Source organism: Periplaneta americana, chromosome 12 (genome assembly GCF_040183065.1).
Source record: "Periplaneta americana isolate PAMFEO1 chromosome 12, P.americana_PAMFEO1_priV1, whole genome shotgun sequence".
In the NCBI taxonomy this organism is placed as follows: Eukaryota; Metazoa; Arthropoda; class Insecta; order Blattodea; family Blattidae; genus Periplaneta; species Periplaneta americana.
Window position 1 is genome coordinate 66,176,921 of NC_091128.1, and position 24,390 is coordinate 66,201,310.

General features: G+C 35.4%; 1 protein-coding gene across 2 annotated transcripts in view; it reads left to right on the top strand.

Annotated features, from left to right (window-relative positions):
* The window catches only part of snu (ABC-type transporter snustorr), a 683,140-nt gene that overhangs the window by 641,298 nt on the left and 17,452 nt on the right, over positions 1-24,390 (top strand). For both annotated transcript variants that reach the window (XM_069841446.1, XM_069841447.1), the window contains exons 10-12: positions 3,958-4,135; positions 8,243-8,358; positions 21,412-21,482. In XM_069841446.1, coding sequence (XP_069697547.1) covers positions 3,958-4,135; positions 8,243-8,358; positions 21,412-21,482 — 365 coding nt within the window. The remainder of the gene's footprint in view (positions 1-3,957; positions 4,136-8,242; positions 8,359-21,411; positions 21,483-24,390) is intronic.

The window sequence follows — 24,390 nt, forward strand, 5'->3', positions numbered from 1 at the left end:
GAGTGTAAAATTGATGATATCGAACAATATCAGCGTCGCCAGTGCCTGCACATATTTGGGGTGGAAGAAAGTCAAAGTGAAGATACAGACATGGTAGCAATAGAAGTGGCGAAGGTGGGCGTGGACCTGGTTCTGTCTGATATAGACAGAAGTCATCGGATCGGGAGGAAGGAAAGCAGAAGACCCAGGTCCATAATCGTGAAGTTCACGACTTACCGGGAGAGAGAGTGAGGTCTTTCGAAGTAAAAGGCTTCTAAAAAACTCGGGAATTACCATACACAAAGACCTCACAGAGACTCGTCACAGTTTATTACAGGAGGCCATATCAAAATTTGGGATAACTAATGTGTCATCATTGTGAAGGAAAGAGAGTCAAAAAGAAGAATGACTCGTCTGGCCGATCTGCACAAGTAGTGAGTCAATGGCAACTGTTCATAATTTGATTATTCCGTAATTAGTTTATAGAGTATTACCGGTATAGTATAGAATATAGTAGTATAATTACACCATTATTTTAATATTTAGACTGATACAGTTTTCTTAGTTATTTCTTTTTAGCTAGGTTGGCATCATTGCCTCTCACAATAGTTTAAACCAAACTCCGGTAGACCCAAAGACTGAAGGCAAGATCAATGCAGGAACAAACCTCCCCTACCCTACATCCCCAGTGCAACCTGTCCATATAACTTCTCCACCTCCCTTAACCCCTTCTAATCCTACCTTACAGCTGTTGAAGCAATTTTTCTCACTCCAGCCCACGTCTCTGAAAATAGTACATATAAATGTTCAAAGTCTGTTATCTCATTATGAAGAAGTATCTTCAATTGTCTCTAACCAAGACCTTCATTGTATTCTCGTCAGTGAATCATGGCTTAAGCGCTCTCTCCCGTCCTCTCTTGTCCATTTAAATCCTTACACTCTATGCAGAAATAAGCGAGTGGGTGGAGTATGCGCTTGTATTAGGAATGACCTGAAGCCAAAAGTTCTTCTGAAATCCCAAGGTGATGCTGTACATCCCGAATGCATATTCATCGAAATACAAGCAAGCCTACAGAAATGTCTTGTAGCCGTTGTTTATAAGCCCACCAAGGCAGGCCATTTATCGGACCTAGAAAGTCGACTAACTAATCTTTTACCACAATATGAACACGTTCTGTGATTTCAACACCAATCTTCTAGCTCCTAAATCAAATGGGACTAAACAACTGTGTAACATGTTGGAAGCGATTAACTTAAAAATTCTTCCCCTTAACCCCACCCATCACACAGCTACTACTGAAACTCTAATAGATTTAATTATTACAAACAATCTTGACAGAATTGTAACATCAGGGCAGTTGCCTGTTCCTGAAATTTCTGCACACGGGACTTAATATTCGCAGAGTATTCTCTTCATTGTTCAAAATCTGCAGTGAAATCCATTACATACAGAGATCTAAAACATGTCGACAATTATCAATTAATTTCCGACGCCATGGAATTGCCATGGCATACAATATTTCACTTAGTCACTGTTGATAAAAAATTGACTGCTTTTAATAACATGGTGATATAATTATTTGATATAAACATGCACCATTGAGGAAAAAACATGCCACTCACCGTCCTGCTCCATGGATGACTGACAACATACATATCCTCATGGTAAAGCTGCCTACAGGAATTATGGACACAATAAATCTGAGGAAAATTTTTACAGCTATAAAAAAATTAGGAACAGAACAATGCAAAGTATTAGAAATGCCAAACGCTATCATGCTCTCAGTCTCGTCGATCCTTCCATTTCCCCACAGTGTTTTTGTAAGCATTTACGTGACATGGGAATAGGAAGTAAAACTACAGAAACTGAAATCCCAAACATATCACTTGATAAACTCAATCACTATTTTACTTCACCACCCACCTCACAACCTGATAAACAACAAAAACTTAACACTATGAATACTCTCTTAGCCATTCCTCTTTCTACTCGAGAAAAATTTTCTTCTCTAATATTACAGACACCTAGGTTAGGCAGGCTCTTAAAAACACTAGATCTACAGCGCAAGGCTGTGATAACGTAAGCAGTGTTTTTATTAATAAAATAATCGATATCGTACTTCCTGTGATAATATTTGTTGCTGGTCCTTCTACAGTTCCAGACACGCTTATCTTCTGCATCAGTGCCGTAAATACGAGGTTTTATCTTCGTGATTCCCTTAACAACCTCTTCTCGCGTTATTTGGTTTCCAAATTATCAATATGTAGTTTTCAATATTAATCTTCCCCAACCTAACATTTTTCACGTACTTATTTTTCAGATTGCAAGACTTTATATGTTGCGAACATTGCGTCCTCCTTTCAATGCATGAAGCTGTATAATCCACTTCCATTCCTTTTAATGTCAACATGTACCAGCACACTAGAAACTGATATTTTGTAAATGCAGTCTTCATGCTACAATTTTGTTACGTAATTTTCAATCATATTGTATTGGTATTTTAAGACTATACATATCAAGATGCTGTTAAATGCTGCCCTTTCTCCATGCACACTTTCCCTCTTATGTAGATCCCATGATTAATCATTTCTTCAATAAGTAATTTTATTGCTTTAAACATAGATTTTATTGTTAATGTTAACCCATTTTATCCCTTTTAACTTGTGATTTTTATGCACCTTTGCTTTCCATTATTCCGTTCTACTTCACATAATATCTTCACTGTTTGTTTGTAACATAAAGTACTCTGTAGATCTATTTATTGATCTGATGATGATTCATTGGAACCGAAAACGTTCATCTTTTATCTAAATAACAGCATCTTTGTGTTCATCACATTTGTGAATTGATAAATTTGAAGGTCTTTACAATAAAAACTTTGAGCAACATATTTTTGTTTTACAAAAGAAAGCCCTATGAATAATGGCAAGTGGGCATGAAAAGAGGAGAGCCTGTGAGGAGATTTTCTAGAATTTAGATATCTTTAACTTAACTTGTGAGTACATTCTTTCCCTGATGACGTTTTATGTTAAAAAGCAAGATATGTACTATAAGTACTAATCAGAACATTCATAATTTTAATACAAGAGTTGACCTGGATACCGTAGTCAGTATAGCGCTGGTCTTCTGTGCTCGAGGTTGCAGGTTCGATCCCGGCCCTGATCGATGGCATTCAAGTGTGTTTAAATGTGACAGGTTCATGTCAGTAGATTTACTGGCATGTAAAAGAACTTCTGCAGGACAAAATTCTGGCACATAGGCGATGCTGATATAACCTCAGCAGTTGCAAGCATCGTTAAATAAATCATAATTTAAAATTTAATACAAGACACAAATCAGAGCTCCATTTATTCTATATTAGTCTCAGCTGTTACAAAAAAGGAGTTCACTATTCATGTACCGGTATCACAGTTGTCAATGCATGCCAAATTGTTTTAAAGGTTTGAAGGGCCAAGAGGAAATGTTTAGAAAAGAATTACCATAACAAAATGTCTCCATATTCATACCTTCTACTGAACTATTGAATCGGAAATAAAACATTTATTCGGATTCAGTGATATCCTACCTGTAATGGCTAACATTTGAACTGCTAGGAATTGCATGAAATTATTGTAAATTTAATTGATATACTTACTGTGTATTAATAGTTATGTATTGTAAATTTTTGTATAATTTTTACTTGTTCCATAGCTCAAAGCTACAATGGTCATGTAATATCTGTGAAATACAATTATTAATTCACAGGAACGTTTTGTTTCAAGTGGATACAGATTAACTATAATAGCTGTTCACTAAAAGTCTCATTGATTAGTCAGGACAATTTCAACAATAATACACCGAAATTATTTGGGTTTGCTTGGAATTTAATTACACTAGGTAACTTGAAAGGAATAAAATTTATGTGGTGACAATAATAATGTTGATAATGGTAGCCATGTTGATGGCTGTAGGTAATTAATTATGGTACGTAATTGCAGGAATATTATTCAACACCAGATAGTGCTCTGAGTGCTGTGAAAAGAGGTGATGCTTGGGGAGTCCTCTATTTCACAGAGAACTTCACAGATGCATTGGTGGCTAGGATGGCTCTTGGTAAGGATTCAGATGAGGAAACTCTGGACCAGAGTGAAATCAGAGTCTGGCTTGACATGTCTAGTAAGTAAAGTTTCATAAATATTACCATTAATAAAATCTCATATAATATAGGCCTAAATGAGTTTTGTTTTAATTTTTTTAATTATATCTATAAATATTAGCTTCATTTATAATAAAACTGATACATAATTCGTCCTTCATCATAAAATTACAATACTAATTCTTTGGACATACAATAACCTGTCATAATATACTAATGCAGTGAATCAGTAGACTTACTCTTGATTGTCTCAGTTAGGTAAGATGTTTCAAGGACTATATCATATTATTATAAACACTTATTGTTAGATTTAAGAGAACAAGCTACTAGCTTCATCCTGAATATATGAAGTTATCATGAGGACTCATATACATTTCATTATTGAAATTAAAGGGAAGGAAAAATGTGTCACTTTGTTTTCCATAATTTTGGCAATTTAAATTCCAATAACACAATTTAAATACCCCTGCATGAGAAAGGCGTGGTGCTTTTCGTACCTTAAAGTGACGAGTTTTTCTTCTGGCGAAAACTTGTGTCAGTTTCTTCTATTTCCTTCTTGATGAATTGTAACATTGGTCGAAAGATTTCACACCCATTCTTGTATAGCTGAAAAACTTATCATTGTGTTTGCGTAAATAATAGTAGAGCATATGGAATTCACATTTTGTGGAATGGTTCAAGAACATGGGATGTATCCAATATCGTCAATTTTGTTTATTGTGATGCCGAACATGATAGAAATAGAAATGAAATATTTTACCGTAGGCCTACTCATTTTGTTATTCACACTATAATCGAACATATCCATATCCAAACATTACTCACTTTTTCTTTATTACTTCCAGTAGTAGAAGAGGGTTTATTTGCATATAGTTTACATTTTTGACTGCCTCAATTTCCACAAACACATTAGCCTAAGAAATCACACTAAGCATATCAGTATTTTTTGTAACTTATTCCTGTGCCATAATTGGACCTGACACTCGATTTCTTGCCCTAACACTGACAAATCATTTTCACATTATTTCTTTAATATCTTCGTTTGAAATTTTTATTAGTTGTCTTTTTATTTTTCCATTAACATTGTTTTCTCCATAGCTTTAAAATGCCCTGAACATCTTCATGATCTGCTTAATAGCCAATTTATTTCGTCCACTTGCATGAATCACTTTTACTCTCGTGTTAAGATCAAGCACAACTCTTGTCTTTGAAGACATAATGACAACTGCTAGATTAAAATAAGTAAGGTAGCTGCAGAGCCGTTATTGAGTAAAATTTCTGGAAGAGACAAATAAATAAATTTTAATACAGGTGTCATGGATGAATACTGCATGTAGTGCTGTGCTGTACTGCTAAAATTTTAAATTCAAAATGACTGGCCTTCATTAGCACGGGAACTGGGAAGAACAGACATACGTAACAATCAAGAGACAATTACTGTACAGTACAAATTATGTAAGGAAGCAACAAAGGAGACAGAAAATGTACTTGGCTTCTCATTTCAACTGCTATTAGAATAACGAAAGAGAACAGCTAAACACCTGCTTGAAGTTGTAGGTGGTAATCGACCACAAAATATTCCAAGTGAAATGAAACTATGCTTGAATACAATGGTTCATTTCTGGTACGCTGAAACTAAATTTCTGTTGAAAGTACAGGTTGCCTAAAATTTTTCTCAAATGAAACACTTCGGAATAATTGGAAATTTTCCTTATGAATGGGCTACTTATTTTGATTTCTATTTCCACGTTCTATACACACGCATACGCACGCACGCACAGACACACACACAATTGAAGATCTATCTTTCCAAAGGGTCTAAGTACCAAAAACAAGTTTCTGAGATATTGATGAAAAACTCACTGCCAAATGCTTGATGAGATACCTCCTACCATAGGCGGAGAGAGAAACGTTTTCTTGGGGAGGGGGGTGCAAACCAAAACCATAGAATCCCCATATAATGGAGTTATGGGAACATCATAGCTTGACCTTGGTACAGTATATTTATTGTTATTTATTTATTCATTTGTTGTTGAACATAAGAGGCAAAGCCCAATTACAATGTTTACGACTAACAAATTAATTTATAAAACATAAACAAGGAAAAGGAAACATACACTGATTAAAAACTGAAACAAAATAGAAATAAGAGAAATAAAAAAGTAGACATTGAAATAAGATGTGAAAGTAGCTTCAAATTAACTAATAACAATATTCTGTAAAATATGATAACAAATAATTCTGTATCTAGAGAAATTCATATTGAAAATATCAATATTCGGATGAGGATGTAATTTATTGTATAACTGTAACATTTGGAAAACTAGGGAATTTTTGTGGGATTCAGTATTTGTCCTTGGTATGTAAAATAAATGTCGAAATTTCGTTTTAAGCTTAGGTGCATATAATGTTATATAATAAAATAAACCAACACAGTCCAACTTATTGTTAATAATTTTATAAAGAAAGTTTAATGATTGACAATTTCGTCTAATTTGCAAACTAGTAAAATGGAAATGTTGAAGCATTGCAGCATAACTCTCATAGGTAGGATAATCATTATAAAGTCTGTAATATAACCATTTTAGAAATTTATTTTGAATTTTTTCTAGTAACAGAATATATTTGTTATATCATATAATAAAAGTATTTTCGGAGGGCATGTTTCTTACAGTGTTACAGCCACATCCGCGATGTTTAGGGCTTGTACTGTAGGTCTACTACAAATTATAATAGGGCATAACTTAAAACAATCTCCCTCTTTTTCTCTCTCGTACAGAAACACATGCATACATCAATAAAACTACGTAACAGTGCTAACAAAAACTATTTTATATGAAGCTTACCTTCCTGAAGATATCGTATGAAATGTAAACTCTAATTATTTTATTTAATCTCGTCTTTAAGTTTACACATTATACTTTTCTTTTTTCTACATTGTTGTGCAGTATGTTATTCATACATCTCCAAGTGGTGGCCTGAACACCTGCAGACTTCTAACATATGTGTACAGGTTGTTACAAAAGAAACATTACAGTGCTTCCATTCCTCAAATGAGTTATAGAAATCCTTATACATTCAGAAATTTAAAATAAATATTATATAGTCCAGACACATGATCTGAAAACATTAATTCATCAATTTAAGCACAGAAACTTAATCATAAACAAAAGCAAAGAAGATCTTTTGAATTCAATATTTTCTAACGTTAATAGAAAAAAAAAAAGTTCAAATAAGTTTGGGGAGGGAATGGCTCCCCATAACTCCGCCTATGCCTCCAACACTATTTTACGAATCTGTGCTTACAGTTGAGCTACCACAGAGCCCATTTAGTATGATATGATCATATAAATATACCTCCCTTAGACTTACATTCGAAAAATTGGCACATACTCCCTTTGGAAAGTTAGATCTCTAATTACTGAAAAGAAACATATTACATTCCTTATCAGATGGACAACAAAATTGTCTAATAACATTTTGTTCCTTTGCAAGTGATTTAAAAATTACATTCTTTGTTAAAATTTTGATTGTGATTTTCAGGAAATTGTTTAAAAAGGAGTTTTTCTTTTTGCCGAGTACTGTTGAGTGCGCTGTTTATGATGATGTTTTTCTAGTAATTTAGTCATAAAAAGCACAAGTTTTGATTAATCGCCTAAAATGGAACTTCAGATTTCATTTGTTAACTATAGTACTGGTGAAATGACTGAAAATCCTGTAATATGTTGTAGTTCACATTATTCTGAAAACTCAAAATTTCATATAGATTATAGGTTGTATCAGAAACTTTACTTGACAAAATTTTCTCGTAATAACCCAATCTGTAACTCGTATGAATTCATGTATGTAATACACGAGCCTTTATATATAAAACAAAAAATATTTTCTACATGCTCTCTAGATAGGACTGAAAAGAACAGGATGTGAAAATATGGAGCTGTTTGAAATGGGACGTTTCATGACACTGTAACTTAATTGTTGAGAAGAAATTAGTGTTTTTTTTTTAATGTTAATAACTGACAGGCCTATGCATCTTTATGTTCATTTCCTTGAAGTTAATATTTAACTATGTTAATAATAAAAATAGCTACCAACGCCATCACATTTCTAATTATTTTATCTTACAGATCAACAAATTGGACTTATGTTAAATCGAGACCTCCAGTTATCATACAGAGATTTTGCCCAGGAATTGTTAAACTCTTGTGACGAGAATCCAAAATTGGCTGACATTCCAATTCAGGTAATATACATTTTATAAGCATTCCAAGTCCTGAATTATGCTATGTATATTTCATGTATTGTCCATGAACTCTGTTGCAAGAAGGTTCATTACTGTAGGTACCATTGGTCAAACTGCATCTGGACTGATGACTGTTGTAAGTTGGACTATTACGTAAAACAGAAGATGTGTCATAATGCAGTCATCATCTATCAAAGAATATCTATCCAGGAGTGTGTCACATTAATTTATACTTTTTATAACGTGCATATTTATTTTAAATATAACTTTGGTTTATTGAATTCTGTCCACAGTTGGCTGAGGCCGAACATTTTCATACTTTTCCTGCAGCCGCCACTAAATATGACGAATGAGTACTTTTTTCCGTAGCAACTTCATAATAGTTTCCTCAACTTTTTTTTTCAGGAAGAAAGTGGTTTCGTTCTAAACAGTTTATTACACATGACTTCTCTTAATAAGTACTGGTAATTTAATAGTTATCTAACAGCGATTATGACTTTAAATAGAAAAAATAGAAGCATACCAGTAATTGGTATAAAACACGATATCAAATCCAACTGTATTTACTGGTAACGTATTTATCAGTACTCACTAACAATTGAGGAGGTCAGTGCAACAGTGATCTAACTCTCCCCAATGCGAAAAATTAAATATTGACGCAATCTGTTGATTTTGACGTAAACTATCTTCCTACGAAATGGAAAAGATCAATTCACCATTATATAGCTTGTTACGAAGCATGTAATCTTTCCCCTAGAAAAATATCCTTTGTGTTTGAGTGCAACGTTGGTCCAATCCCAAACAGCCAATGAGAAGTCAGTACGTACCAAGTCACATGAATAGTTATGTAAATATTGTTAAAGGACTAAAGAGAAAAGATAAACACACTCTTCATCTACAACATATGAATTTGGCACAAAAATACTGCAAACCAAGGACGATAAATCCAAATAAAGCTAAGGATATTTGTGACCTTTCGAAATATGTTCTGCTGTTCATCATCATTATAGTATAGTAGTGTGATTTCTGAAAGTAGGACTGGGGAAGCTCAAATAGAAAATGTGGTGGATGAAGAAGGCCTCTTTGACTTACCTGATTTTTAATAATTTATGAGAAAAATTCGCTCCGGCACCGGGGATCGAACCCGGGTCCTTGGTTGTACGTACCAAGCACTCTGACCACTGAGCTACGCCGAATTCAATCCACAGCACCGGACCGAACCTTCCTCCTTCGATGTTTTCCTTTGTGGTCTGACTCCAAGTTAGGCATATATATGTTGAATTTGGCGCTTGGTACATAGAACCAGGACCCTGGCTCGATCCTCGGCGCCAGACCGAATTTTTCTCCTAAAATATTTAGTGGCAACATTACAGATAAATTCTGTAGGACAAATTAATATATCTATAATATTCTCTTAGCTAGCAGTGCATAAAAACTGCGGATTCCCAGCCAACAAGTCACTCAGCTGAGTGCACTCCTAGTATAATTGCAGATGACATTGGATACACATCAACATATATATGCCTATTATGCATATTATGCTTTTTATATGTCAGATTGGAATCTATCCATACCCTAAAAATTTAGTACTGCTACATTCTGCTGCCTTCATTATGGTATTATTAACCCTTGAGAGGTCACGCGCGACCGTGCGCGCGAAATGTAACGAAATTGGTATTTTTCACTAATGTTTATTGATCGAAACACTTATAAAAATATTATTTCAGTGTTAATCTATTCATTACAATAATTGTTAAAGTGAAATAATTCAAAGAACTAAAAAAAAGAAAAGAAAAGAAAGAAATAAGATGGTCAAATCCTATATCATAATCTCTAAAGTGTCTATATGGAAAAGAACGTATATTTACAAATATTACACAACTTCATCACTACTGGAACTTTCTTCAGGATTAGCACAAGCAGTGCATGTTGACTGTGTATGTTCTGTATATAGCAGCGACACACACTGCATCTGTTCTTGGACTTACGATTTCTTTTCCACTCGCAGAGCTGACATCTTTCTGGACCCTCTTCTTCTTCGGATGCAGGTGATTTTCATTCTTCTACAGTTTCAGTAATTTCTCTAATATTTCTCCTCAGTTGACATGGCAGATTCGCAAGTTGCTGTCTTTCAAATAGATACTTTCTTCACAACTGTTTGCTGAGGGTTTGTAGGAATTTCCTTGGAATCATGTCAGACTGACCAAGATTATGTTTCAGTATAATGAAACTATTGATTCCTACTGTTCAGTAGCATGAAGAACAGAGTTAGAGGCCAGCGGTTACTGGTCCTTACTACCGAGTACTAGCCTTGTACTGATCCACCATGTCACTCCTCATGTTGAGTTATGAAACATCAACATGTAAGGCTTTGTAGACTCTCCAGAGTCTATGCCAATGTCATTGGTATGGTGCATTGTGGACAAGAGCAATACCACCTTCTTTTTCGGACAGTAGAACAGTAGAGATTTTTCTTTGGTGAACCCAAACATACTGCTGTTTTCCATAGAGAGGCCTTTTTATTTTTTCGCAGCATTCAAACCAATGTTAACTTACGAGTTGATAGAAGATCATATGCAAGTGCCACTGAATGAACCATTTGTCTGTGGTGACGTTTCTCCTGAATCCACTAATTGGCTGCACCATCCTGTTCACTACGCTTTTGGCAGAGTTATCAACTTGATAAGGCCCAGCCGGCTGCTTACTGGTGTAGACTTCCATTTTCAGAATATAAAAGGTTTTCGCATACGCTAGAGAGAATATCTTTATCCCATATATCTTGTCGGGTTTGTCTTTATAAATTGTCTCAAAGTGCACACTTTCCTCTAAAGAATTGTAACATTTCGTCGATCATGACATTAACAGTAAAATTATCAGACAACTTCTGAACAAAGGATCGAGTCGGAGCAAGCTTGTCAACTATTCTGCGCTCTTGCCAAGTATTTGAATCGTCAAATCTTAGGGCTGTGATCAGGAACTTAAAACTTCTCACATTCATACAATTTCTAAAATTAAGAACGCCTTTCCCATCATTAGACCAAAACTCAAACAGGATCAGATGAGCTGCTCTCAGTACTCCAGCCATAAAGAGAAGACCTGTGAAAGCTTCAATTTTAATTCTCTCAGTATTGTGCGCATCTCTAGAACGACTATAATTTGGTCGCATTTTTATATTTCTTTGATTAGTGAAGTTAACGATTTCATCAATGACAGCGTCAATAAAAGCTAATTTCCAGCACTCTAAGGAGTGGATACATTTCTTGCTACCAGTTTTACACCAGGCAAAAACCTTACTAAATTATGTTCAGCAATTCGTCTGTTACGTAGTGAGCAGTGCATATTCCAGCTTGTTACTTCATCTTTTTTTTAGTAGGTTATTTTACGACATTTTATCAACATCTTAGGTTATTTAGCGTCTGAATGAGATGAACGTGATAATACTGGTGAAATGAGTCTGAGGTCCAGCACCGAAAGTTACCCAGCATTTGCTCATAGTGGGTTGAGGGAAAACCCCGGAAAAAACCTCAACCATGTAACTTGCCCCAAACCGGGAATAGAACCCGAGCCACCTGGTTTCGCGGCCAGATGTGCTAACCATTACACCACAGGTGTGGACTACTCCATCTTTTCCTATATACACACTTACATTAGAAGACAGGTAGTGAGAATAAAATAGCACACCGAAATAAATGTATGTACTGTATACACGAAAAACCACAAATTTCAGAAGCTAAACAAAATTTATAAGCCAGGTTACAACTAAACTGGTTTATGTTATGAGTCGCACACGGTCAAAGCAACCAGGCCTACTGGCCAATATCAAAATGCATGACAACAATTACCACTTATTTTGGGCGAATCGAATGAAAGGTACCGAAGGAGTGAACAGTAGAACTCAAGTAACCTTGAAACAGGAGTTAAAAGTTTATCACTCATGGTCTTTTCGACCGTGTGCAATCTTTCAAGGGTTAAGTACTATGTGAATCTGATTAGATGGATATTGATTAAATGACATATAAACAGTTTATTTACGTTTAGTTTAAGCTTATTATTTGCTCGCTATTGTTCTAGTTTTGATGATTTTCCATTAATTTTTATTTGCAAGTTCTCTTCCCTAATACCACTTAAGTGTTATATTTGTGTCATCTGCAAATAAGAAAGTTTTTCCTTCAGTTATATTTAACGGGAGATCATTTACGTATAGAAGGAATGGTTGGGACCAAGAATTGAACCTTGAGGGACACCATGGGGCATAGCAACAGATTTTGATTTTACTGAGCCAATTTGTACAACCTGTTGTTCCCTATTGCTTAAATATGATACGAACCAGTTCCCTTTTAATCCTCTTATGCCAAATTGATGTAATTTCCAGATTAAAATTTCGTGATTAAATATGTCAAATGCTTGGCTAAAGTCCAGAAAAAGTCCAACAGTTTGTTCTTTATTGTTTTTGGCATTGAGGATTGATTCCATAAACGATATTATAGCATTATTGATTCCTTTACCTTTTCTAAAACCAAACTATGAATTTGACAGTATTTTATTACCGGTATATTCTAGGAATGAGGCTAATCTATTGTAGGCTACATAGTCTTTTTAAAGACTTTCGAGAACCTAGATAACTCTGTATAACAAATTTTAACTTTTTTTTTTTTTTTGCACTGGGCATGTGATACATGTTTTCTATATAATTTGAACATCCTGGATACGAATATGACAATAAAAAACAGTTCTTGGTTACGGTTTTTGAGAAATTTTCGAATTTATATCCATTCAAAATACTGCTTTATATAATGACAATAAGGTTAAATATTCATTGTTCAGAAGAATAGGGCTTTCTTTTTCTGCATCTTCTTTTATACTGGGCATTGGGTACATCACGAGCTGAAGTCCAAGAATAGTCTGCTAGCATATTGGTACTTCACTGTTCTTTGCATCTTTTTTCCATAGTTGAAATTTCTTGATGAAAGGACTCACCATGCTCATCACTGAAATCGCCACAATTCTCAGGGAAAAAGCCAAGATGGGAGTGAAGGAAGTAAATTTTGCACTAGTTCTTCATAGTTCTCACTTCTACGGTTACCCAGAAAATTTAATACAAGCTCCTTGAATGCAATCCAGGCGGCTTTCTCTTTTTCTTCCAACAAATATTCGAAGTGATTTTCCTTCATATATCTCTAATTTGGGTCCATTGAAAACTACCTCTTTTATTTTTGAGTCACTAATAGCAGGAAAATTTTCCTGGCTATGTTAAAAAATGCTTCAGTTTTATGGTTCATCTCTTTAACAAAATTCTTCATTAACCCTAACTTAATGTGTAAAGAGGATAAAATTACTTTACTTTGAGGTACAAGGGATTGCTGTATAATATTTTTCTTCCCTTGCTCTAGTGATGGTCGTTTTATTTAATAATGCTTGTCTTGAGCATTCACACAGAAAGCAGCAAAGTTTTGTGTACCCTAATTGCATTCCAAGAAGCAATGCTACAACCTTCAAATTCGCACATATAAATCACTCATACTTTGATTATCATCATTAAGGCACACTTTAAATAAATACAGTATGATGCTGAAACTGATCAGGAAGAGGAAAAAGAATTGGTTTATTTGTTTATTTATTTACTCTGGTAGAGTTAAGGCCATCAGGCTTTCTCTTCTACACCACCAGCAATTCAATACAACTACATACAAGAAAAATTATACTATAACGCAATTAATCTAATATAATAACGAGTGACAGAATGAATATGACATAAAAAAAACAACTGAACGTACAAGTAGAAACTGAAAATAATAAAAATTAGTATATCATTAAATGATCCAAAAAAGAAAAAACAAAAAGTAGAAACATATACAATAAATACAGACACAAAATAACAGTGACATTGGTTGGGTCACTGGCTGAGAAGAAAGTGCCTACTGAAGGATGCACTGGAATGAAAGGTAAATGGGAAAAGAGTTCGTGGCAGAAGAAGATATCATATGATACATGACATTAAGATATAATGGAGCATATGAGGAGACAAAGAGAACAGCAAAAAATAGGAAAGATTGGAGAAAGCTGGTTTTGCAGTGAAAGACCTGCCCTTGGGCAGAACACTGAATGAATGAATGAATGAATGAATGAATGAATGAGTGAATGAATGAGTGAATGAATGAATGAGTGAGTTAATGAATGAATGAATGAATGAAGAGATATGTAACCAAAGAAAACATATCACAGTCTTCTTGAAGCTACTAGAAAACAAAGGAGCCGACAGCTAACGAAGACTCTGGCTGCCGTCACACTGTCGCCTTTCTGTCAAAGAGCTAAGTATAGTCCTATCGCTCAATGGATCCCCAGTCATTTTCTTTTGTTGTCAAAATGACTTTGCCGTATGGTCCACCCCTGGAAATTAAGGGAAGCATATGGAAATTTCTATGTACATAGCTTTTTCACATTTTACATTAACTTCGCAAAGTGGGTAGTAGTCCTATTTTTATTTCTATACAACAGTGGCGGCTTTTCACCTTAGGACTACGTAGGGCACAAAAGACAGTGACATCTAGTTCGACGACTTTTACAATAATGATTTCGATTCCTGGAAGAGAACTTGCGCCCCTATATCATGTTATTTTTTGGCAAAGATTAAAGGGTGAAATTTGCCCTTAAAATAAACAGAGATCTCATAGACCCCTCCATAGTAATTACGTGACAATAAATGTCCACAGTACTTAAGAGTTAAGTAAATAGTGCGTACACTGGGGACAGAACAACTAGAGGCTTCAGTGACGTCACTACAGAAGAGCCCACACACAGCAGAATTGTTCGTTGCACTACAAACTGAAAACGTTGACCACTTACTTTCACTGATCCGCTGCGCTCTCACAATACAATAACTTCTGTCCAGAAAATGTTTTGCAGCTGAATGGTACTGTATCTGCTAGTGTGGAAGGAGGGGGTGGTCGGACCACTTACAAGTAACCGTCTTCAAGCTTCTAAATGTTCTGTCCCCGGTATAACTGTTACTTACTTACTTACTGGCTTCTAAGGAACCCGGAGGTTCATTGCCGCCCTCACATAAGCCCGCCATTGGTCCCTATCCTGAGCAAGATTAATCCAGTCTCTACCATCATATCCCACCTCCCTCAAATCCATTTTAATATTATCTTCCCACCTACGTCTCGGCCTCCCCAAAGGTCTTTTTCCCTCCGGCCTCCCAACTAACACTCTATATGCATTTCTGGATTCGCCCATACATGCTACATGTCCTGCCCATCTCAAACGTCTGGATTTTATGTTCCTAATTATGTCAGGTGAAGAATACAATTCGTGCAGCTCTGCGTTGTGTAACTTTCTCCATTCTCCTGTAACTTCATCCCTCTTAGCCCCAAATATTTTGCTAAGAACCTTATTCTCAAACACCCTTAATCTCTGTTCCTCTCTCAAAGTGAGAGTCCAAGTTTCACAACCATACAGAACAACCGGTAATGTAACTGTTTTATAAATTCTAACTTTCAGATTTTTTGACACAAGACTAGATGACAAAAGCTTCTCAACCGAATAATAACACACATTTCCCATATTTATTCTGCGTTTAATTTTCTCCCGAGTGTCATTTATATTGTTACTGTTGCTCCAAGATATTTCAATTTTTCCACCTCTTCGAAAGATAAATCTCCAATTTTTATATTTCCATTTCGTACAATATCCTGGTCACGAGACATAATCATATACCGGTACTTAGTCTTTTCGGGATTTACTTCCAACCCTATCACTTTACTTGCTTCAACTAGAATTTCCTCGTTTTCTCTAATCGTTTGTGGATTTTCCTCTAGCATATTCACGTCATCCGCATAGACAAGAAGCTGATGTAACCCATTCAACTCCAAACCCTGTCTATTATCCTGAACTTTCCTAATGGCATATTCTAGAGCGAAGTTAAAAAGTAAAGGTGATAGTGCATCTCCCTGCTTTAGCATAACTGTTATAAAATATTAAACAAATGAATCCATTCCTAATATTTAAGTCATGTTATATTACTCCTTTGTTCAAGTTTCGTCGATAAGCTAAAAAGAATTTATCCGTTTTGAATCTGTAAAAAACAATATTCCTCATTCTTGTTTATAACATATTATCCTTTCTGTTACAAGACTGAAGTAAATTATTTTATTAAATTGTGAAGTAACAAATGGTAAAATGTCATTTTTGCTTAGGATTAGCATTAGTTTTTGGAATTTTTTTACTAACTTGTCAATATTAGGTGTCATTGTTGGTATAGAACAAAATCAAAGCACACACTGAAATTATGATTAGAAATTTGGCTTCTGTGATGGGATTTAGTAATTTTCAGAAGAGAAAATAACTACTTACATATATATGGTCCCGAACATACATAACATTTGGGCAGCATGCCATATAAACTAGGAAACCCTTGTTGAAGAAATATATTACAAAACTCAATAAGGTTATGTTAATGTTTAAATGCATCTTTCAATTCTATGTAATTTTGTCAATTTATAATTTCAATTAAGTATTAAGCACTTATAATAAAATAATAGGAGAAATGCGCACGAACATGCATAAAGTTTTGGGCTATCACTCCTTGCTGTATTCATTTAGAGTCTTTGTCCTCTTTGCACATACAGAGAAGTGGTATCTTTCGCATTTCTTGTTACACAGTTTGCATACACACTTTTCATTTGGTTCTTGATAAAATGCTTCCATGCAGAGTTTATGATGAAAGCCATGTATGGCGAGCCTCGTGATTGCACTGCGCATTTCTTGGTTTGGGCCTGCCCAGTCTCGGTTCGTCATGGCATCTGTCATGTAGAACTCCAGTCGTATTTCTTCCCTTTTCCCTTCTCCTCCTCAGTAATTCTGCAGCTTGTGATGTAGATGGCAGAAGTAATCTGTACCTCAGTTCCTCTATAAGAAAGTCTTCCTAATGTATAAGCCAGTCAAGATGGAGTCGTTTTTGGTACTCCCAATTCCTTTTCAGGAATCTGGCTTTTACTTTTTCTAGCGTATCTAGATCCGTCAGTGTGAGGTAATCCCATATGAGTTCAATGTCATACATTAGTGTTGGTATGATTTTGGCATGGAATAACTACAGCACTGTTCCCAGGAAGATTCCGGTGGGGTTCTGTATTTCTAAATATCCCATATGGCTGCTGCTGTCCCCTCTCTGATGTGGATCCTGTAAGATGTTCCTGAAGATTGGAGTGTGATGCCCAGATACCGAAATGTGCTTACTGTTTTCAGTTCTTCTCCACAATATGTAATTTTATCGTGAGCTGCAATTCTTTCTCTTTTTCTGAAGACCATGCACATTGTTTTCTCTTTGTTTAGGTGGATTTCGTTTCCATCTGCCCATTCCCGTAGCCTGTTTATGGCTTTCTGGAGCTCTTCTCTGTTGTTTGATCCCAGCGCCATGTAGTCAGTGCATGCATATAGCACAACTGGAGAGTTAAGCACTAATAAACAATAGAAAATGGAATAGCAAAAATTGTGAAAATGTGGCTGAAGTTTTTTCATGTCCTGGAATCTAGATCCAAATTCCATATGAAGGTCCTTTAGTGCTTGCAAAATTTTTTCAAATATTTGTGGTTGAGTAGTTTGAAATACCAAAGTTAACTCTAGGGCTTCCTTTAATTGTTGGATGAGAGCAGTTCGCTCTTCTACCTCATATTGCTCGTGATCATTTTTGTGACAAGTGGAATAATGGCATTGTAGGTTAAATTCAATGAGTGAATGTATATATTTGTCTTTAAGCAATATACCTTTCGGTGAGGCGGCACTTCACATTATTAGTATACAGTGCCGACTCACCATTTTACACACCTCTCACACAAGTCATTTAGGACATTTAACTTACTTACTTACTTACTGACTTTTAAGGAACCCAGAGGTTCATTGCTGCCCTCACATAAGCCCGCCATTGGTCCCTATCCTGTGCAAGATTAATCCAGTCTCTACCATCATATCCTACCTCCCCCAAATCCATTTTAATATTATCTTCCCATCTATGTCTCGGCCTCCCCAAAGGTCTTTTGCCCTCCAGCCTCCCAACTAACACTCTATATGCATTTCTGGATTCGCCCATACGTGCTACATGTCCTGCCCATCTCAAACGTCTGGATTTTATGGTCCTAATTATGTCAGGTGAAGAATACAATGCGTGCAGCTCTGTGTTGTGTAACTTTCTCCATTCTCCTGTAACTTCATCCCTCTTAGCCCCAAATATTTTCCTAAGAACCTTATTCTCAAACACACTTAATCTCTGTTCCTCTCTCAAAGTGAGAGTCCAAGTTTCACAACCATACAGAACAACCGGTAATATAACTGTTTTATAAATTCTAACTTTCAGATTTTTTGACAGAAGACTAGATGATAAAAGCTTCTCAACCAAATAATAACAGGCATTTCCCATATTCTGCGTTTAATTTCCTCCCGAGTGTCATTTATGTTTGTTACTGTTGCTCCAAGATATTTGAATTTTTCCATCTCTTCGAAAGATAAATCTCCAATTTTTATAGTACATTACTTATTTTTAATTTATTATTGCAGTTTTTCCATAGACTTTCCTGTCTGTCATCAATTCTTCCACAAGTTTACTCCTAACCCATTGTTATACCAAAAATACTATAACCCCCCTCCTGTATGACACATTTCTCTTCACTCTACATCTCTAATTATTTGCACTTTTCACTACTCACTTTTCCACATTGCTACTTTTTAGGTCTTAATTTTCTTTTCTCACGACTTATTTCTGCTCCACACCATTTCCTTAAGTCATACTGTTTTTTCACCTTGTTTTCCCCTCTTCCTTCATCATTGCTCCCTGAACTATCTTCTACTTGCGTTACTCTACTTCTCGTCAGCCTCGATTTAGATATTAGTTCCTTCACCCACTTCAGAATTGCTCCCAACTGATGTTCACTATTTGCATTCGCTTGCATTGAGGTCTTATTCTGCTATGCTTGCTGACTACCAGTTCGTGTCACTTCTGGTTCTTCTTCAGTTGACGTCACTGCCTGCTTTCCGGAAATTTTCGCTGTTTGCATTTGTCTCGCATACACTCACCACACTTGTGTCACTAATCTCGCCTTTAGACATGATATTCTTGATTTTTTCTTTCAAAATTTTTCTGTTCCTTTCCTTTTCTTCTGAGCCTACAATCAGTTCCTTTAACATTACTAAGCACTCCTCTACACTAAAAACCAAATTGTTTATCTTAATTTTGTCCTTGATAAGTTTCGCGAATTGTCTATTTTTTCGTGCTGCTCTAAGAAAAGGGATTAAGACTCTTCTTCTACTTCTCATTTCGTAGCTCCAGTCGTTATCTATTCTGATCGTTGTGTTCCCTAGCATTCTTCTATTCTTCATAATCCTCTCCTTCGTAACCACACTCTTAAATTTTACTAATATTGGCCTAACTTGATCTGAATTTTGTATTTGCTTCTCTCTCCTACTCTAAATGCATCCTGTATACTTGTACATCGCTCACATCCATACCAAAACACTCCCAACACACACTCCTAATATCTTCTCATATGTATCGATACTCTGTTCTCTATCTTTTTCTTCTATCCCAAAAAATAACAAGGTTTTTCTCCTCTTTTCCTCCTCAAATTGATCCCATTTGCTTTCCAGAATTTCGTTTTCCAGTTGAATTTCTTCCATCTTCTTCCTTAGGTCTGCCATGCTCTCCTTCATTTCCATTATGTCTTGTTTCACTGCACTGTCCTCCATTTCACTATTACGCACACTTATTCACCGGTTTAATACAGGTCAACGCCTCTACTACACGTTACTATCCCCTGACTTGCACCGACTTCCTCTGCAACTTGCTTAAGACTGTAGGTTAAATTTCTTTCGATTATTTTGCATCTTTCCACAAACCAAGCATGTGGACATTCCTCCATGTTCTATAAACAAGTATGACTCCTCCCACAAAGCTGGATTGTTCGGAGGTGATGTCTTTCATGCATTCCCCCTTTGAACATATTCCTACTGACCAGCCATCACTGCGCTCTAAAGAGATGGCTAAATGCTGCACAGTATTCACTACTCAGCCAATGACTAGATGCTCTGAACCAGTGCTCAGGCCAGTTCATGATGGGTGTTCTTGGGGAATATGGCGATATCATTTGCCCTTGGTATCCCGTAATGTTGGTGGAATGCCTGGTTTGGATTTTTCAACTGCTTCTTAGAAAACATCTCTATTGTCTGGAATACCCAGTTCAGTGGTAGTTACAGGAATATTAATGGAGGAGAAAAAATCGTGCAGAATAGAAAAAAGTGAAGATTTTTATGAAATATGAAAAAATTACCAAAATATTATGAAACATGAAAGTTTTTGGCGTTAATTGAAGGATTCAGAACCATAGTGGGCCAAGCGCCATTTACTAAAACCGTAGAAAACAAGGGTTAAAATTAAGTTATTACCATAATTCAATGGAAATCATATAGCAAGTAATATAAAGTATACACATTAAAACTAAATGATACATCTATCACAGTCTAGTATATACAGTCACGAAGCTCAATACGTAGTAAATATGCAAACATTAGATAGTTGCTCACCACTAGGATCGCTAATATCGCCTCATTACAGGCAATGCAAAATAGTACCGTCACAGTCTATTGTTTCTAGCACCCTCAAAACTCAAGCTTCGTGACTGTATATAGTAGACTGTGTATCTATCTTCATTAAACTATGGTATTCACGTAACTTTAAACCTTGCTTTCTCCATTTTTAATAAATGGCGCTAGGCCCATTATGGCTCCTAATGCTTCAATTGCATTCTACATATTGTGAATTGTGAAAATACTTGTTCTTATACAGCTAGTAGATTTCATATTTTGCCTGTCTGTACACATATGTATAAATTTGTCCAAACCACATTCTGTTTTCCTCTCCTCATTCCCATTGTATGCTCCTTGTTCTTATTCTCCTTCACTATCATTTGCCATCATTGTCACTATCACCAACACCACACACATTATTTTATTTTATTTATGGTAAATGTTGTTGCAAAGATATATACCTACAATATTTCTGTTTTGCAGTTCAAAGAACCTGTCTACGGAAGCAATGAACCAAGCTTTACCGATTTCGTGGCTCCAGGAGTTATCCTCACGTATGTATAACAGGAACTAATAATGATTAAAATAAACACTCAACTGATTATTCAAGTATACTGGAATTTAATAGCATGTAATAAATATATAACTAGGAAGAGGATGGAAAATATTTAGAAGTGTGGTTCTACTCATAAGGCTTTCAAATGCTGTAAATGCTTAAAAAATACACGGTGCCTTTTGGAGATGACACAGTGTTCCTTTAATTCTTTGAATTGTCAGTGGCATTTAAATAATAGGATACTGAAAAATTTGCTGGCTCTTTTTTTTTTATTTACGAATATCACAAAATTGTCTTCGTTTCCATTTAAAATAGGTTCCAGAATAAAGTGGCAGCTCGTAATAAAATTTGTAGGTGTTTGCAGTTCATTTTAAATTTTACATTGTTAAAAGGTAGACTGAACCCCGACAGAAAGAAATAAGTAATGAAATATGACCAAGTGGGTTCCTTCCTTACAATCAACCAATCACACGACGTAATGCATAACCTAAGTTATCCAATTTTGTTTAAGTATCACACCAGAATTTCAGATCAAACATGAAGCAGTGAGCCTTCAATAATACAAAATCATTACCGGTACAATACAAAAATTATTAGATTAATTTGATAGTAAAGTTTTTGGTCTTCTGTGTGGACCTATGATATAGTGTCCAAGAATGTTCAGATGCTCCTGTAGATAGCTGCTATAGAGACGAGTAATGCATTGGATTATGATGATTCGAGACACAGTCTTTGTGAAATTGGGTAAAGCGGAGTTCACTTGGTGAATTGTAATCATTCTTGCTGTTGTTTTGCACCCGTTGGATTTTTGGAAAATGTGTTTTAGCAGCAAATTCCCAAGCTTCACAGGCATACAAGATGGCAGATCTGATGAACGTGTAGTAAAAGGTTTTCTTTTGTTTGAGTGACAGTTTTGAGTATGATGTAGTGAATAAAGTTGCAGGAGTTTAACGTCAGCTTTGGTTACAATAAAATCTATATTCTGCTTTAACGTGAGCCTTCTGCCTAAATATTTTACACTAACTCATAATTGATGTGGTTTCCAAATACACTGATTGTCTGAAGTATGGTACGGTAAGTATTATTGAGAACTTGGAAGTCTGACTACAATGAGAGAACATGCTCTACAATAATGATTTCTTTAGTGCATTCAGTTTTGGTATCTCGTGTTGGAATCATTATGAATAAATTTGTAGTGAAATATAGAAGAACTGATCATGATGATAGGCATCAGCGTGTAGCATTGTAAGCAACACAGTTTGTGACAATGAAGCTTTTGTTAAAATTTTTCAGTTAATTCCACTAAAATCTGTAATAAATTAGAAACAATTGGTAGGCGCAGGACTTTTCAAAAACATTGGATAAATTCATATGGTACTCGTAGATAGGCTACTGTATGACGAAAAAGAGGACAAGGTTTTTTGTTTGTTGCGTAAGCCTGTGTGTGATGACAACAAATTGTCTTCAAATACAGTTTCAACAAATAAGGATTCCTGTAATGTGTTCGTTAAAGATAGCTGGTCCATCCTAAGACGATTCAAATCTCACGAGAAAGGAAATTTGCATAGGTGTTCCATTAGTGCAGGTATGCCAAAACCCTGCACATTGTGCAGTAGTCTCTGTGCGATGTGCACTTTTTTTATTCCCCTATCTGGAGGGAGTGAATCGCCTTGGAGGGGAACGCAACAGGGCTATACAGACCTGCAACAGCATATCAGCTTTTCTTTCAGTAACACAGTTTCAGTACGGGTGCCGATTTGGCTGTGTCTGTGAATCAATTGCGATAAATTAAGTGAGGAGTTCACAGATAACGAAGAAGAGAAATTACGAATCATATAACATAATTGTTATAATGTTTTCTTCAGCTAACAATAATTATTTTAAAATGAAAGGCTTTCATCAGCCAATGTCGAGGTAATAGTCTTGTACAAGTTTAGATCAGATTAGTAAAGTTCTCAAAATATGATATTGCCAGCTCTTATTTTTAATCAGTACTCTCACAGAAAAACGAACTTGACAGTGGCGTTGTTTTGGAGTCTGTACTAACACAGCCATCAAAGGTTAGACGACTTACGATTTTCATTTCATAAGCTGGTAAGTGATGAGAATATAGTGAGGTTGTAAGGAGCGAAGAAAGCAACTATTTGCAAGGGGGAAAAATTTTCTGGAAAAATATGTAATGGCACATTTTCCATCTCACGTCACTATATTATGCTAATATACTTACATTAATAAACCTTTAAACCTGACATAAATAGAATATCGTCACTTCACAGCTTGTGAACAACACTTTTAATTTCTTTCAGTAACGTTTCCAACTTGTCGATACTTGCTCTCAACATTTTCCAAATAAACTATATGTGAATTTAAATTCTAAGCTTAATTTATATTATTTATTAATATTAATGTTAATTTATATTGACATACAGCAAGGAAATTATTTCAGTGTAAAAACTTCACAATGTCCTACTGAATGTAATTAATTGGGAGTATAATATTTTCTTCAACATTTGTACCAATGGTCCCAATAAATAATAATGCTCGACGAACAATGAAAGAGTAGGGTCCATTACTTTAAAATAATTAGTACCTACTACGTAAAATGAAATACTTGTTTGTTTTTTGTTGTTTCGAAATTACTGCAATATTGTTTTCTTCAAATACTATATAAAAATCATATTAATAAATTATGCTTTACAAACCCCTAGGTACTTTGTGAAGTATAACTGAGTAAGCCTAAAGTTTCTTGTATTGCAATTGTCAAGTATAGACACTGATAATAGCTGTGTTTTTTTCCTTCTGCTGAGTGTATTTATAATGTCCAAATGCCTATTTAATCCAACCCTAGAAGCGCAGAATAGATTATTGTACACCCCTCCAGCTAAGAAAGAGTAAGAGCAATGCTC